Here is a 16,092-nt window from a genome sequence, read left to right on the forward strand (position 1 = left end):
CAGAGAGGTGGTGGATGCCCCATCCCTGGAAACATTCAAGGCCAGGTTGGATGGGGCTCTGAGCAACCTGATCTGGTTGGAGATGTCCCTGCTCCTTGCAGGGGAGTTGGACTAGATGGCCTTTAAAGGTCCTTTCCAACCCAAACTGTTCTATGATTCTATGATATATCTCCTTGCTTAGAGGAAAGCTGGCACATTAGGATGCCAAACAAGCACCAGAAAACAATGCATAGGAAGTATTTTGAGGAGAAACCCAGCAAAATTATGGCAAATCCAGCCCTATCATTACAGAATTTTACAATGCAATTCTTCACTGTTAGCCTGGTTTGCTGAAACTTGCTAATTTCCTAGTAGTGATACTTTTAAATTCACTAATGCATTACATTTTTGTAGGTATAATGTTGAATGTGCTTGATGCCATATGGTGCCATCTATTCATACAGAGGAGATAATTCGTTACTGCAGATTTTGGAGGTAGAGTTGGGTTTTAATTAAAGTTAAGGGGTAGTACAAAGAGCTATGTTTTTTAGCTGACTATGGACTAAAAATACAAGTTTTCCAAGATAATATCGTATAAGGAATACACTGTAGGGCTCAAGGCTCACACTCTTGGAGTATAATGGACTTTGCAGAGGTTCAAAAGGTGCTGCTTTCTTTCTAAGTTGTTCACTTTGTTAGTATTTGAATTGGAAATTAATTGGACAGTTAATAAGTCTGTCTCTATAACTATGGAGGTTTTGTTTTCCACCCTCTCCAACTGGAAGTGGTGCTGAATCGAAGCCTCAGCTCCAAAACACCTTGACCTGTGAGTATTTGAAAGCTAGATTTTTTTTTTTACTTCAGGCTTACAAAGAGGCTGTGTTTGTGAAAGCTTTGTGCCCTATTTGATCATTCATCTGTTTCTTCATAGAGTGATTATTTCGCTTTTTTTGCAGGGTAAAAATATAAACAGAAGTGGTAAGCATGAGAACAAAATGTGAGGAGTGACATCTAGTGGTTAGTAATGAAAATATGTTTTTTTTTTTTTTTTTTCTCTCTCAGGACAATGAAATTCCTAATAAATGGCTTGAGAGTCACCTAGAATTTTTTAAACCTGAAATTTAGAGATAATTTCTGATCAGTGCAAATTCTGTGTGTTGTCAGCCTCTGGTAAGCAGTAAGTTTCTTGCCTGATGACTGATGCCAAGGAACAAATTTGATGTCTGATGCCAAGGCCTGGCTACTCTCAACATATTCTAATATCTTCCTGTTTCTGTTTGTCATTTCATTGTTTGCATGTTTTTACATGGCTGTCTCTTTCTCATAACCAGGATGACTTTAGGTTTATATGTTTTTTTTGTTGTTGTGTTTTTTTTTTTATTTTTAAGCATTAGGGGGGATAATCTCATGAACAGCTCAGTTGTGAGGAGAAATTATTTGAAAAGAAACCAATCTCAGCAAAGATAAACTGTTTTCTTATGTTGAAAACCTAACTTTCTCATTTATTGCTCTTGGTGTTACAAGAGTTGACACTGTTCACTTCCAGTGGGAAGGATTCTAGTCCTGGACTGGTCTTCCATCATCCAGCCCTGGTCTCTGCTGGCTCAGGCAACCTTGTGGAATGGATTCCGTCTAAGGATACAGAGTGGATTACACCTATATGAAGGCTGGTGGACAAAGTGAGTGGTTTTAACAGGTTCTTTCCTGTTGTAATTTCCAAGGACTCATTTTCTGCCCTACTGGACCAGTGTAACTAATCTTGCTATCAAATAGCAGCTGTCCACTTCCCAGTGAAGCAGGAGCTAGATAAAATCTCTATTGCTCCAGGGCAGTGCTTGGCTTCTTGTGTTATACAACACTATGATTTCAGGTTAAATTTGGAATGCCAAGAAATGAGCTAGTGTATGGTCATATTTTTTAGAACTCAGTAATGAAAAATGTTGTGTCTTCCCACTGGCCTGGCAGAGGGAGAGAGAATGGAAACAGACATTTCCTCAGACTTGAGAAAGGAGTGGGCTCCACTGAAATTGGATCAATCTCTCTCTTATCTAGCTTCCTGGAAAGTCACAAGTGTTTTCAGAAATCCCCCGGCCCATCCTTTATATTATGAAGTTGGGTAAGTTGTTGAGTCAAGATTAGACTAGTGGCCACTGCAGTTGAGCCAGCAATTAAAGTAATACAGCAAATTCTGTGCTCCAGAAGGCTTTTGGGATGTATAGTATGTAAATACATATGTAGCTATGGAAAATTCTGGGAAAAAAAGGTGTGATTTAAGACCTAGGAGGAGCAGTAGCTCTGTCAAGCTGTCAGGTCTCATGAGTCTTTGACTGGGCCTTGGATACATCCAGATGACTCTGTCTAGCTTTGTTTCCTTTCAGTTCTTCAAGGCTGCAGAAATGGAGAGAGGAAGATAAAGGGATGTGTGGCACATGTGCTGTGTGTGTTAGTAATGTATCTGTCACAGCTGCAGGATCTGAAAGGAGAAGGAAGGAAGCAGGTTAAATCTGTTCTGCTCAGAGGAAGTCAATGTGTTTGAATGCTAGCAAATGATGGATTTTTCCTTTAGAGCTCTATGCTCTCATACTGGGAGAAAGGGACAGGCCTGTCATTGTTAAACACCTCCTTTACAAAGCTATAAAGTGAGCTTATTTGGGCGCAGGTTTTGTGGAGAAGTCCATAGATACTACAACAGGGATGAAGCCCAGTGCCATCAAGTTCCTCTGGAGCAGGGAGTGTTACAGACAGGAGCTGCATGTAAGGGAGAACAGCAAAGGAATTTTTCCAAAACTTCAGTAGTTCCAGTTACTAGGATATGACAGAAACCATCCTGCATTTAGCTTCAATGCCCTAACAGGTAGCAGAACTTCTTCAAAATGTATGCCTATTGCATTATAACTTCTGCACGTATTTTCAAGTATAGTATGTGATATGACAGCAATTACAGGTGAAGACACACCAGCTTCTTTTCCTGCAGTGGGTCAGGCCTCTTAAGTCTGTAGTGTCAATGACGTTTCTCCAGGCATGGCTTCTTGCATAAAAGTGTAAGAAATGCCTTATTGTGTCAAACCTGTGGCCCACCTAGATTAGTATTTCTGCCTTGGATAGTAACAGCAGGCAATACTGTTTGGGGCTAGGAGATGATCCTGGCCATTTAGTGTTGTGCATTCCCCTCATTCTTTCCCAGCATCTGCAATCATTGTCTTAGGATCATTAGGAGGTACACTTGTGCCCATTCCCTTACCTATTTAGGAACTGCTGTCTTTAAATTAATCCTCTTTTTGTCTACTTCTCTGATATTATCAGTCTCCTCAGTCCTAGGTGACCAGAAATTCACTATTTGCTGTGTTTGTAAAAGAAAGTTATTGCTTTTGTCTGTTTTAAACCTATCTCGCACATGGTTTGAGTGAGTGCCCATACTTCTGGTATTGTAAGGTTTGTTTAGTGACAGTCCTGCTCTCACTTTCTCCACTAGCTTCATGATTTTTTAACTCTTAATTGTATCCCCTTCAGCCTGCATGTCTCCAAATTAAGGAGAGAAACATCTACTCATAATGCAGCTGCTCCATCTTCTAAATTCCTGTTGTACAATTCATGTGCTTGCATGAAATACAAGTGCTTAAATGTGGATACAAATCAGTCTCCCAGCTGTCTGTCACAAGGCAGAGTTGGCTCCCAAGTAAAGCAGCCAGAGCGATCACAGCATAACTATTTTTTTGAGCACCTTCTATTTGACCTCTTTTAAAGCTGTAGCAAGCAGATTCCAAGAACACTTGTGGCTTGAACTGCATCAACTTTCTGTGTTTGTGGATGGAGACTGGCCAATTCACAGCCATCCCTATGGATGTCTAGCTTTTTCTTGGCTTTAAACCAGCTGTTACAGGCCCAGATCCTCACTAGTTGCATGTAGTTTCTGATCATTTGGGTTACAGTGCTGGTCAGTCACCCATTTGTAATTTTTCTGGTGATTCTTACCTGTCTCAGTGCTGAATGTGTAAAGTCATTTTTACTTGGTAGTTAGAATCATAGAATCATAGAATAGTTAGGGTTGGAAGGGACCTTCAAAGGTCATCTAGTCCAACCCTCCTGCAAGGAGCAGGGACATCCCTGACTAGATCAGGTTGTTCAGAGCCTCATCCAGCCTGGCCTTGAACGTTTCCAGAGATGGGGCCTCCACCACCTTTCTGGGCAACCTGTTCCAGTGTTCTATAACTCGCATCGTAAAAAATTTTTTCCCAATTTCTAATCTAAATCTACCCCCCTCTATTTTAAAACCATTACCCCTCGTCCTATCACAACAGGCCCTACTGAACAGCCTCTCCCCATCTTTCTTGTAGGCCCCCTTGAGGTACTGGAAGACCGCTATCAGGTCTCCCGGGAGCCTTCTCTTCTCCAGGCTGAACAGCCCCAACTCTCTCTGCCTGTCCTCATAAGAGAGGTGCTCCAGCCCTTTTATCATCTTCGTGGCCCTCCTCTGGACCTTCTCCAACTGGTCCATGTCCTTCTTGTGCTGGGGGCTCCAGAACTGGACACAGTACTCCAGGTGGGGTCTCACCAGGGCAGAGTAGAGGGGGAGAATCACCTCCCTCGACCTGCTGGTCACGATTCTCTTGATGTAGCCCAGGATGCGGTTGGCCTTCTGGGCCACAAGGGCGCATTGCCTGCTCATGTTAAGCTTCTCATCCACCAGCACTCCCAAGTCCTTCTCCTCAGGGCTGCTCTCAATCCATTCCCCGCCCAGCCTGTATTTGTGCCTGGGATTGCCCTGACCCAGGTGCAGGACCTTGCACTTGGCCTGGTTGAACTTCATGAGGTTGGCACGGGCCCACCTCTCCAGCCTGTCAAGGTCCCTCTGGATGGCATCCCTCCCTTCCAGCGTGTCGACGGCACCACACAACTTGGTGTCCTTGACGAACTTGCTGAGGGTGCACTCTATCCCACTGTCCATGTCGCCGACAAAGATGTTGAACAGGGCCGGGCCCAGCACGGACCCCTGAGGGACGCCACTCGTGACCGGTCTCCACATGGACATTGAGCTGTTGACCACCACTCTCTGAGTGCGGCCATCCAGCCAACTCCTTATCCACCGAGTGGTCCGTCCATCAAACCCATGTCTCTCTAGTTTAGAGAGAAGGATGTCGTGTGGGACAGTGTCAAAAGCTTAGTACCCTTCCTATATGTGACAGGATATCAATGGTGAGAATGTGGCCAGCTGCAGGGCAGACACAGGTTTGCACTGATATTGACCAGGACACTGATGCCCTCCATCTTGAGAACTGGATCTTTAGAGTAAGTCGATACTGCAGGCAGCATCTCTCAGCTCACTGGTCTCTAAAAAGGGTAGTGGTTACCTTCAAGTGGTGTGGTAAGGATAAAACTGATTCTTGTATGTTACTGTTCTTGACTTCTGGCAGTTTATTATAGATTAAGTTGTCTTGGTTTATTGAAAATAATCCAGATCTTTCTTCAAGATTTCTGTTCTTAAAGGGTTTTTTATTTTTTTTTTTCAGCTCTCGTGTTTGGTCTCATAAAAACTACTGCACTGGTCTACAAACTCATCTTAGAATAATTTGCAGCTACAGCAATGCTAATGCTGGAAGGAAAACAATGACTCGGGGCAACTGCTCCCTCTGCTGTGTAATCCTCCTGCCAGAAGCTCTGCACTTGCAGTATTCATTCAGCTTTTTCCTGTGACACAGTTGTGTTGTTGGGTATTGATTCCTTGTGCACAGGAAAAATTTTGAAAAACGCAATCACTGGGCTTTCAACAACAAAACACTAATTTCTCAGTCACATCAGTGAAAAAGAACCACTTTTTAATCTTTATAAATATTAGCATAAGAATAAAAATTTTGTGACAAATAAAATAACTATAAAATATTTCAAATTCCACGAGGTGTCATATTTATGCATTTTAAAATACAATCTTTATAGGATTTTGGTTTTATGAAGCAACACTACACAAGGAAATTTTTTATTTAAATAAAAACGGAAACATCTGTTGCAGTTTTTCAGGTACAGTAAATACACTGCTACTTGAGCACTAGCACAGATAGTGTTAACAAAATGCCTCACTGGTATCTATGTAGATAGAACTATTAGGCTAATAATTCCTTGGTAGTGGTGTTTTGTTTTTTCTTTTCTTTTTTTTTCTTTTTTTTTTTTAGCTTTTACTGTTATTATTTTGTTATCTTCCTTCTGGGAAAAGTTGTTTTTTAAAGGATAGACAAGTGTGTCAGTGTTGTTAATGTGACTCCTGTGGTACACAAGGCATTTCAAAGGGGAAGCAACACTTCCTGGAAGGTCATGCAGCAACTGGCTGATCTCTTGAAGCCTGTTTTCCAGGGAGATGCCCTGGGAAGAACACTGTGAACTTTCACAAGTTCTTTGTCCCTGGTATTTGTGAACTGGATTGTCCTAGGGGAATACAGTTTCAGAACCCTTCAAAGATGGATATTCAGTCTTCGCTGTAGTTGAGACTTGATCCACAAACTACTGTAGAGATAGACACTGGCCTTAAGCAAGCATTGACTACATCTACTTTAACACTTTGTTTCTGAGTAGTAGTGTGCTTTTAAAGCAGGCATGGTTGCTATCATTTATTGCATGCTGGTTCATCTTACAGGGTGATTCTGGTGTGTGTGAACCACATATGACATCCTTTGGAAAAAACTGAACCAAAAGCTATGGTTCTAGGTGTGCACCAGATGCATCCAACCCACAAGGAGCCACAAAAGTCTGAAACAAAGATTGGTTCTCACTTCTGCAAAGCCCTCCAGTGTATTCTGAACAATCCTGTACCATTAGAAGGCTCCCAAACTATGGAGAACGCTTGCAACATAGAACCATAGAATAGTTTAGGTTGGAAGTGACCTTTAAAGGTCATCTAGTCCAACCCCCCCCTGCAAGAAGCAGGGACACCTTCAACCAGATCAGGTTGCTCAGAGCCCCATCTAACCTGGCCTTGAATGTTTCCAGGGATGGGGCATCCACCACCTGTCTGGGCAACCTGTGCCAGTGTTCCACCGCCCACATCGTAAAAAAAAATAATTCCTTATGTCTGGTCTAAATCTACTCTTTTTTACTTTAAAACCATTACCCCTTATCCTATCACAACAGGCCCTGCTAAAAAGTCTCTCCACATCTTTCTTATAAGCCTCCTTTAATTATTGAAAGGCTGCTATAAGGTCTCCCTGGAGCCTCCTCTTCTCCAGGCTGAACAACCCCAACTCTCTCAGCCTGTCCTCACAGGAGAGGTGCTCCAACCTTCTGATCAACTTCATGGCCCTCCTCTGGGCCCACTACAACAGGTTTGTATCTTTCCTGTACTGAGGGCTCCAGAACTGGATGCAGTACTCCAGGTGGGGTCTCACAAGAGCAGAGTAGAGGGGCAGAATCACCTCCCTTGACCTGTTTGCCATGCTGCTTTTGATGCAGCCCAGGATACAGCTGGCTTTCTGGCCTGTGAGCACACATTGACAGCTCATGTCCAGCTTTTCATTCACCATCCTTTGACCCAGGTAACTACAGGCCGGTCAGCCTCACCTCTGTGCCTGGCAAGGTCATGGAGCAGATTCTCCTGGAAACCATGCTAAGGCACATGGAGAGCAAGGAGGTGGTTGGTGAGAGCCAACATGGCTTCACCAAGGGCAGATCGTGCCTGACCAATTTGGTGGCCTTCTATGACGGGGTGACGGCATCGGTGGACAAGGGACGAGCAACTGACATCATCTACCTGGACTTGTGCAAAGCTTTTGACACTGTCCCGCATGACATCCTTCTCTCTAAACTAGAGAGACATGGGTTTGATGGACGGACCACTCGGTGGATAAGGAGTTGGCTGGATGGCCGCACTCAGAGAGTGGTGGTCAACGGCTCGATGTCCATGTGGAGACCGGTCACGAGTGGCGTCCCTCAGGGGTCCGTGCTGGGCCCGGCCCTGTTCAACATCTTTGTCGGCGACATGGACAGTGGGATACAGTGCACCCTCAGCAAGTTCGCTGACGACACCAAGTTGTGTGGTGCTGTCGACACGCTGGAAGGGAGGGATGCCATCCAGAGGGACCTTGACAGGCTGGAGAGGTGGGCCCGTGCCAACCTCATGAAGTTCAACCAGGCCAAGTGCAAGGTCCTGCACCTGGGTCATGGCAATCCCAGGCACAAATACAGGCTGGGCGGGGAATGGATTGAGAGCAGCCCTGAGGAGAAGGACTTGGGAGTGCTGGTGGATGAGAAGCTTAACATCAGCCGGCAATGCACCCTTGCGGCCCAGAAGGTCAACCGCATCCTGGGCTGCATCAAGAGAAGCGTGGCCAGCAGGTCGAGGGAGGTGATTCTCCCCCTCTACTCTGCCCTGGTGAGACCCCACCTGGAGTACTGTGTCCAGTTCTGGAGCCCCCAGCACAAGAAGGACATGGACCAGTTGGAGAAGGTCCAGAGGAGGGCCACGAAGATGATAAAAGGGCTGGAGCACCTCTCTTATGAGGACAGGCTGAGACAGTTGGGGCTGTTCAGCCTGGAGAAGAGGAGGCTCCGGGGAGACCTGATAGCGGTCTTCCAGTACCTCAAGGGGGCCTACAAGAAAGATGGGGAGAGGCTGTTCAGTAGGGCCTGTTGTGATAGGACGAGGGGTAATGGTTTTAAAATAGAGGGGGGTAGATTTAGATTAGAAATTGGGAAAAAATTTTTTACGATGCGAGTTATAGAACACTGGAACAGGTTGCCCAGAAAGGTGGTGGAGGCCCCATCCCTGGAAACGTTCAAGGCCAGGCTGGATGAGGCTCTGAACAACCTGATCTAGTGGGGGATGTCCCTGCTCCTTGCAGGGGGGTTGGACTAGATGACCTTTGAAGGTCCCTTCCAACCCTAACCATTCTATGATTCTATGATCCTTCTCCTTCTCAGCTGTTCTCAATCCCTTCATCCCACAGCCTGTATTGATACCAGGAGTCGCCCCAACTCAGGTGCAGAACATTGCACTTGGCTTTGTTGAACCTCATGAGGGCCACATGGACCCACTTCTCAAGCTTGTCTAGATCCTCTGGATGGTATTCTGTCCTTCAAGCACGTCAACCCCATCACTCAGTTTGGTATTGTCAGCAAACTTGCTGAGGGTGCACTTGATACCACTGTCTGTCTCATTGATAAAGATATTAAACAGTACTAGCCCTAATATGGACCCTTGAGGGACACCATTTGTCACTGATCTTGATCTGGACATTGAGCCACTGCCCTCTGGATGTGACCATCCAATCAATTCCTCATCCACTGAACAGTTTACCCACTGAATCCATGTCTTTCTAATTTAGAGAGAAGGGTGTTGTGGGGGACAATGTCAAAGGCCTTACAGATGTTCAGGTAAATTACATCCATAAGTTACATCCATAAGTTACATCCATAGCTCTTCCCTTCTCCCCTGATGTAGTCACTCCATCATAGAAGGGCCACTAGGTTGGTCAGGCAAGACTTGCCCTTGATGAGCCCATGCTCTCTGACTCAAATCACCTCTCTGTCCTCCATGTGCCTTAGTGTAGCTTCTAGGAGGATCTTCCCAGGCACAGAGGTGAGAAGTGCTTCTTCATATGCACTTCCATATTTGCCATTAGCTGCCATCCCTCCTCTCTGTGTCTTTGCTGCTCCTTTCATCATCCTTCTCCTGCCTTGAAATGTGTTAATTTCTTTAGCTGTCTTATTTCTGTTGCAAGCTACCCTTGCTGAACCCCTCCTGTCTTCTAGCAGCCTCTCTTATTTAAGTATTTGTCATTATTGCTGCAGTCTTTTGCAGTTGTGATAAACTCCTTCAGAGTCCCTGAAGATCCAGTGAGATATAACCTGAGACTCTGAGTGCTTGTCGTTGACATGTGTAGTGAGAAATCTGAAAGTTTCTCCAGTGAAAAGATAACCACATAGCAAAATCAGGATTTCTATGCCTCACATAAGCAGACCGACAAGTAATGTTGTATTATGTTCAAGAAGATGAAGGATCAATTCTTGAAAAACTGGGAGAACAATAATTTTTCATCAGCAGTATGCCCTGATTCAGAGATTTGAAGAGATCTTTATGTCAGAACACACCACTGACTTTGAGTCCTGGAGTCACATGGGGTAGAGTGGAAGGAGACAAGTTCTCCAGTGAGCTCTGGAGTGTTTGCTCCAGGAGCTTTCCAAGATCTCTCTGATGGCAAACTCAGGCTTACCTCGTGGGCTGGCTTCCCACCATGGTCTGGTGGGCCACACAGTTCAGAGCTTGTTTCTCACAAAAAAATTAGGACAGATGAGTATGTGTTAGTTCTCCAGTTGCCATACAGGGTGCCCAGAGAATTGCATTGTATCCACAGACATATGTGGCTGGCCAGCTTGCTTTTCCCTGCCTTGCAGAGTCCTCTGATGGAGAAAGGCGAAATATGATGGCCATCTACCTCTCTCTGTCTAATAGAGGGGTTCTGGGGACCACTTCTTAGTGGGGAGATCTCACTTCAGGTGTGGTTGAACCTTCCTTCTTCTCCTCCTCAACTGGCTCCCCAGTCACTGCTCAAAAGCACTGCCTGAGCTGCTGCAGGCAGGGGGCAGTGAGCAATTAGTGTTCTGCACAGCCGTTCTGGACGGATGATGTGTCCCTCCCAAAGTCGAGGTGCCATCCATCAGGGGAGGAGAACATACAACCAGTATCTGACAACATTATCCAGTACAGCTACAGCTGCACAAATTCCTCAGGTTCATACTCCTTACTGAGGCTTTGGGATATCTTTGGGTTGACAGCTTTGCAGTTTCCACTGCAGGTTGGGAACTCCTCACAGGTGTATGAGCTCAGCATTGTCATTGTGCTTTTCTTGGCTTATGATCATAGTGGGATGTGGAATGGAAGAGGATGTTGCGTCTATTGTTTGATCTATCTTAAATAGATAAGTGCCTGCCTCTGCAGTTAATGCCTTTAAAGTTATAGTATATGTAATATGGCCTCACCAGAATATCTTCTTCCACAAGCCATAGCTGGTTACTTTGAAAGTTATACCAGGGTCCTCTCACATGCAAGGTAACTAGAACTACCATATTCTTATGCTTTTCCCTGGGTATCTGTCATTGATCTCTGTTTACAGCAGCACAGACTTCAAGATGAATTTTTAGATGTCTCTATTCAGGCTAACTGTTCCAGAGTTGAGCCTGTTCTGGGACTGCACATTCGGTGACTAGTAGGCAGTGTAGGAGACAAGCTGTCAGGCTAGACTGACCTTTGGTCTGACCCAGTACAGTTCTTGTATCTTCCATCTCTGCTGTCTTTTTTGGGTGAATTTTGTAGAATACCTTGTAGGTCAGCATATTTCTTCTGGTTTAGCCAAAGAAGGGAAATATTTTGTCTGAAGACCTATCTCGAAGAACCTTTTTCTTTGTAGTCACCAGACATCTGACTTTTTTACTTCTGCTGATGTGGAGGTAGACTTTCCATATGGCTTTTCCAAGCATGAAAGGTCTACCCAGAGGGTAGATCATATCTGTGACAAGTAAAGATCCACTGTCTATTTTTGTTCACCTCCCCCATTGCATTGCTGCAGCTTTTACATTCTATGGACTGGAAGAGAAACAAATGCAGAATTGAGTCCATTGATAATAAAAAAACAATGTCCCAAGGGCAGGCACAGAAGAAATGTGTACTTGAGTATGTGGTTAACAAAAAGACCAGTGATAGCAGCCCAAGGAGACATTTAGCTTCTAAGTGGTTTGAGTTTTCTGCATTTTGGCTTAGAATAGTGCTGTGTTTGCTGGAAATGGGAAAAGTAAAAATTAAGAAAAAGGAAAAGATCCATTTAGTGAAAATAGTAACCCGTGTCCCTGGATAATGTTATTTCATTTTTGCTTCATAGTGGTAAAATAACATGTCAAGATAGCCCTTCAGAAAACAGCTGAAGGGCTATTTCTACCCAATTTACAAAATGCAGTCTGATTTAAAGGTTCCTTTGTTGTTTTATCTGCATCTTTCTGTTTCTGAATAACCTTCAAGAGTGCAGTGAGTTCAGAACTGACATAAACTTAGCTAGATGTCAACATTATATGGATATTTCATGTTCTGCTACTTGGGGAGTACAAGATTGTGATGGTTTAAAAATTTGAATCTGGGACACTGCTGAATGCTTACATGCATATAAAAAGACATAGGGAGGCATCAGCCTGAATACACAAATACATGGGACAATACACAGCCATTGATTAAAGTTGTGATGAAATAGTGTTTTCTAAGAAGTACCTCTGGTGTCTTTTCTCCTTAGCCCATATCATGGAGCTCACTACCCACAAAAAGGAACAGATCTCGAGGTAGGAGTCTAAAGTCCAGTGGAGATTAACAAAGTTGGAAGGGACCTCGTGAGATCATCTAGTCCAAGCTCCCTGTTTACAACAGGGTCAACTTCAGCAGGTTGTTCAGGACCATGTCCAGTCTCATGTTTATGAGTTATCTCCAAGAATGGACACTCCATAACTGCTCTGAACAACTTGTTCCAGTGTTTGGCCACCGTCACACTAAACTTTACTTAGTTACTTTACTTAGTTTACTTTACTTTCTTATGTTTAAATGGAGTTTCCTGTGTTTCAATGTGTGCCCATTGCCTCCTCTCCTGTCACTGGATACCACCGAGAAAAATCTGGTTCTGTCTTCTTTACTTCCTCCCATCAGGTATATACACATTAATAAGATCCCTCCTGAGCCTTCTTTTCTCCAGGGTAAACAATTCTACCTCTCTCACTCTCTCATTGTATGATAGGTGCTTCAATCCTTAATCATCTTTGTGGTCCTTTACTGATCTTGCTCCACTTGTGCTGGGGAGCCCAGTGCTGGACACAGCACCACAGTAGGATGACACCAGTCCTGAGCACAATGGAAGGATCATCTTCCTCAACCTGCTGGCGATGCTCTTTATCCAGTTCTGGAGGCCATTAGTTGTCTTTGCTGTCTCCTGTTCAACCAGGATCCCTAGATCCCCTTCTTCCGAGTGGCTTTCCAGCTAGTCAGTCTCCAGCCTGTAGTGATGTATGGGGTTATTCCACCCTATGTGCATTTTGCATGAGATCTCTGTACAGAATAAACAGGAGAAACTGAATTAGTGCAAGGTCCTGAATCTTTCTGAAAGCGCCTGCATGGTATCCTAGTCTTCTGTCTGGTGGGAATTCAAAGCTGTTTCTGTGACCCATCTAACAGAGCAACAGCTAGATCTCAAAAAAACAGCTCTTCCAAAATGTTTGAGGACCATCCACGCACTTTCATGCTTTCCAAGTGAATTTATCACTATCTCCCCTAGCCCAGTTAATGGGATTGTGCAGGTTATCTCCAGAAACATGTCACTGCTGTTTGTTAAGAGGTTCTGAGGGTTAGGTACACTGAACTGGGGCTTTCTATCTCTTTCCCAGGACTGGGCCTGCGAAGAGTCTGGGCACCTCAGATCCACTAAATCCCTCTGTGTGTTCAGCAAAGAAAGCATTTGCTTTCTTTTGATGAGTGGTGCCCGTTCAAACTCATCTCAAGCATCTTTAACCTTGACAGATTTTCATATGAATAGATTTGATCCACCATAACATGAATAACCATTGTGAGGGCACTTGTAATCAGCCTGCCACAGGCCAACAGCAGAGACTTTCAACACGAAGATGATAATGAGAACTTGAGCTCAGGTTAGCCATTAACTCCGGGTTTTTACAGTTCCAGCAGTAGGAAAGCAGTGTGAGTTAGAAGCATATATAGAATCTCTCAGAGCACCACCAAGGCAAGGACCTATCTTGTAATTTACAATTTAAAGCTTTATGGACAAGTGAGTATTGTCTGTTGGTGATGTTGGCTATTCATTGGCAACTCATGTCATTTTGCCTTGACACAAAGATGGCTGCTTGCTGTTTTAAAATAACACTTCTAGCTCTCAAACTTGGGAGTGGAAATCTGTTCGTGTTTAGGTGCTGGATGATATAATTGAAACACTTTTGTCCTCAAATGGAAAAGAAAGGTCAAAAACTTTTCAAAACACTTCTTCCAGGAAGCCAGTGCAATGCAGCTGGCTCTGAAACAAACCTCATGTTAAGACATCCCGCTTTTGTAAAAGGACTGTGCTTAAATATTGCAACTCTGGCCCATCCCTGTTTTCAAGACCAATGTGGCTTCAGGCATTAGTCCATGTTAGACACAGTGAGAAAACATAACAGGCTTGATCTGTGAAAGCCTGCGGTGAGCAGCCGTATCATGAGCTCCCGCAGCCAGGCTGAGGCAGTACTCGAGCAGGAGGAATGCAGAGGCAGTGCTGCCCTTCCAGCTGCCAGAAGATGCTGCTCTGCAGGTAGCCTCTCTTGCTCTCCTCTTCCTGTCACCCAGGCTGGGGCAGAGGAGCCAGCAATTAGTGGCTAGTGCTTGCAGTATTCAGGGCTAGGCTTAGGCCAGGCTTCACATGTCTTCTGAGTCAGTAGAAGAACTGTTCTCCGAGGTGATCATATGTTGCCCACAAGGCAGAACTCAGATAGCTTTGTAACCCCACATACTTTACCTTTATCAACCCACCAAGCCCAGCACGTGTGGACACAATGTCATCTCTCCAGCTGACCTCCAGCTGTAACCCTTGTACCAAGCAGCTATTTACTGCTGACTTGAACAGCTTTCATCACCTTCCAGTAAGCAAGCACTGACCTGAGCACCTCTAACCAGCTTTCCTTCTGCTATGTGTCTCAGCTTTCTCTATAGATATGCAAGGCCTGCCTATTTACATAACCCTTGATAGAACCTTGAAGAAGACAATGAAAAAGCTACTGGAAGTACTTGAGTGGATGCTGACCTATTCCCGTGACTGCCTCACCCTTTATACCAGAAGCCTGAGTCAGAGTATATTTGCCACACACTGAAGTTTAGAGCTAATTTTTTAAGATTAGAATTTTTTTTTTGTAACATTCTCAACATGTCAGATGGAGCTGGTCATAACTTGATAACTATGAAGAAGGGCTGTTGACAAGCCTGCAGTGAGGCCTTTGTGTTCTGCAAGAAAATTTTAGTGTAGTCCTGTGAATAGGAGCCATAGGACTCCCCTGAATTGACTTCAGTAAGTTTTTATTCCTTTATGAACTTCATTATATAGCCACTTTATTTTCAAAATTATTTTTATTACAGTTGTGACTGTTTTCATTATGGAAAGCAGTGGACTAAGAGAAAATTGTGAGATTATAAGTGACAGGTCTCAAGCTAAAGAGGAAACGATTCATTAGAAAGATTAGTACTGAAGATTTCTATCACTTGTGACCAAAAATTGGTTTGGGATAAAGTTAGAGAGAGGGGGATACTGAAGAAAATAAGGGAATTTGGGAAGGATTAATAGTTTTCTTGTCAAAGGAGAGCTGAGAAATGTCAGACCTCAACTTTCTAGTCCTCTATATAAAAAAAAAAAATTTTAAAAAAAGAAAGAATTTAGTATTTTTCCAGGAAGAATATAAGAAGATGTATCCTGATTCTGCCACCAAGATCAAAGAACTTATCTTTGTGTTTCAGTTTCTTCTCTGCAAAATTAGGATAAGGATATTGGGCAGTTTTTGTAAGGTGGTTTGAGAGCTACAACTGTAAGTGCAAGCTAACATAACAGTACTCTTCTTTGATGCTGAATGCTCAGCATGATGCAGGACTAAGAAGTTGCTGGCTAAGTGACAGTGGCATTTAGGAGCATATGACAGTCACAAATAGTGACATTTGTGATTTTACACAAATTTATGTGATTTATTCTATTTCCTTCTGTGTTTTTTTTTTCCATGGGGGAAAGTCAGGCAATTGCTTTCTCCAGTGCTGAGATATAACCTACAAAGCTGATTTCTTCTGATTAAAAATTAGCCTACAATCTCTTGATGAATGATCAAAACAGGTACCAAAAATTCAGGTTATTTTCAAAGTTGTTTCTGAGGAATGATTTTTAAATGCCTGATTTTGAACTTCATTTTAATAAATTATTTAAGCAATGTGCTAAATTAAAAAAGCACTTGATTGACTTGACCTTTATTTTACCTTTGTAGTTCTTAGTTGTTTTCCTAAAAAAAAAAGATTCATATTCACTGTAAACAACTCAGTTTGTAGCTTTTACTCTGATTTTGCCAGGTCTGTTTGCACTCCTTGCC

General features: G+C 43.7%; 1 protein-coding gene across 1 annotated transcript in view; it reads left to right on the plus strand.

Annotated features, from left to right (window-relative positions):
• Positions 1-5,975, plus strand: part of ANGEL1 (angel homolog 1) — a 46,006-nt gene extending 40,031 nt beyond the window's left edge. The window contains exon 11 of the mRNA XM_086748000.1: positions 5,487-5,975. Within this exon, the coding sequence (XP_086604126.1) occupies positions 5,487-5,545 (59 nt within the window). The 3' untranslated portion in view covers positions 5,546-5,975. The remainder of the gene's footprint in view (positions 1-5,486) is intronic.
• The last annotated feature ends 10,117 nt before the right edge of the window (positions 5,976-16,092 follow it).

This window comes from Chlamydotis macqueenii, chromosome 5 (assembly GCF_036417535.1).
Source record: "Chlamydotis macqueenii isolate bChlMac1 chromosome 5, bChlMac1.mat, whole genome shotgun sequence".
Taxonomy (NCBI): Eukaryota; Metazoa; Chordata; class Aves; order Otidiformes; family Otididae; genus Chlamydotis; species Chlamydotis macqueenii.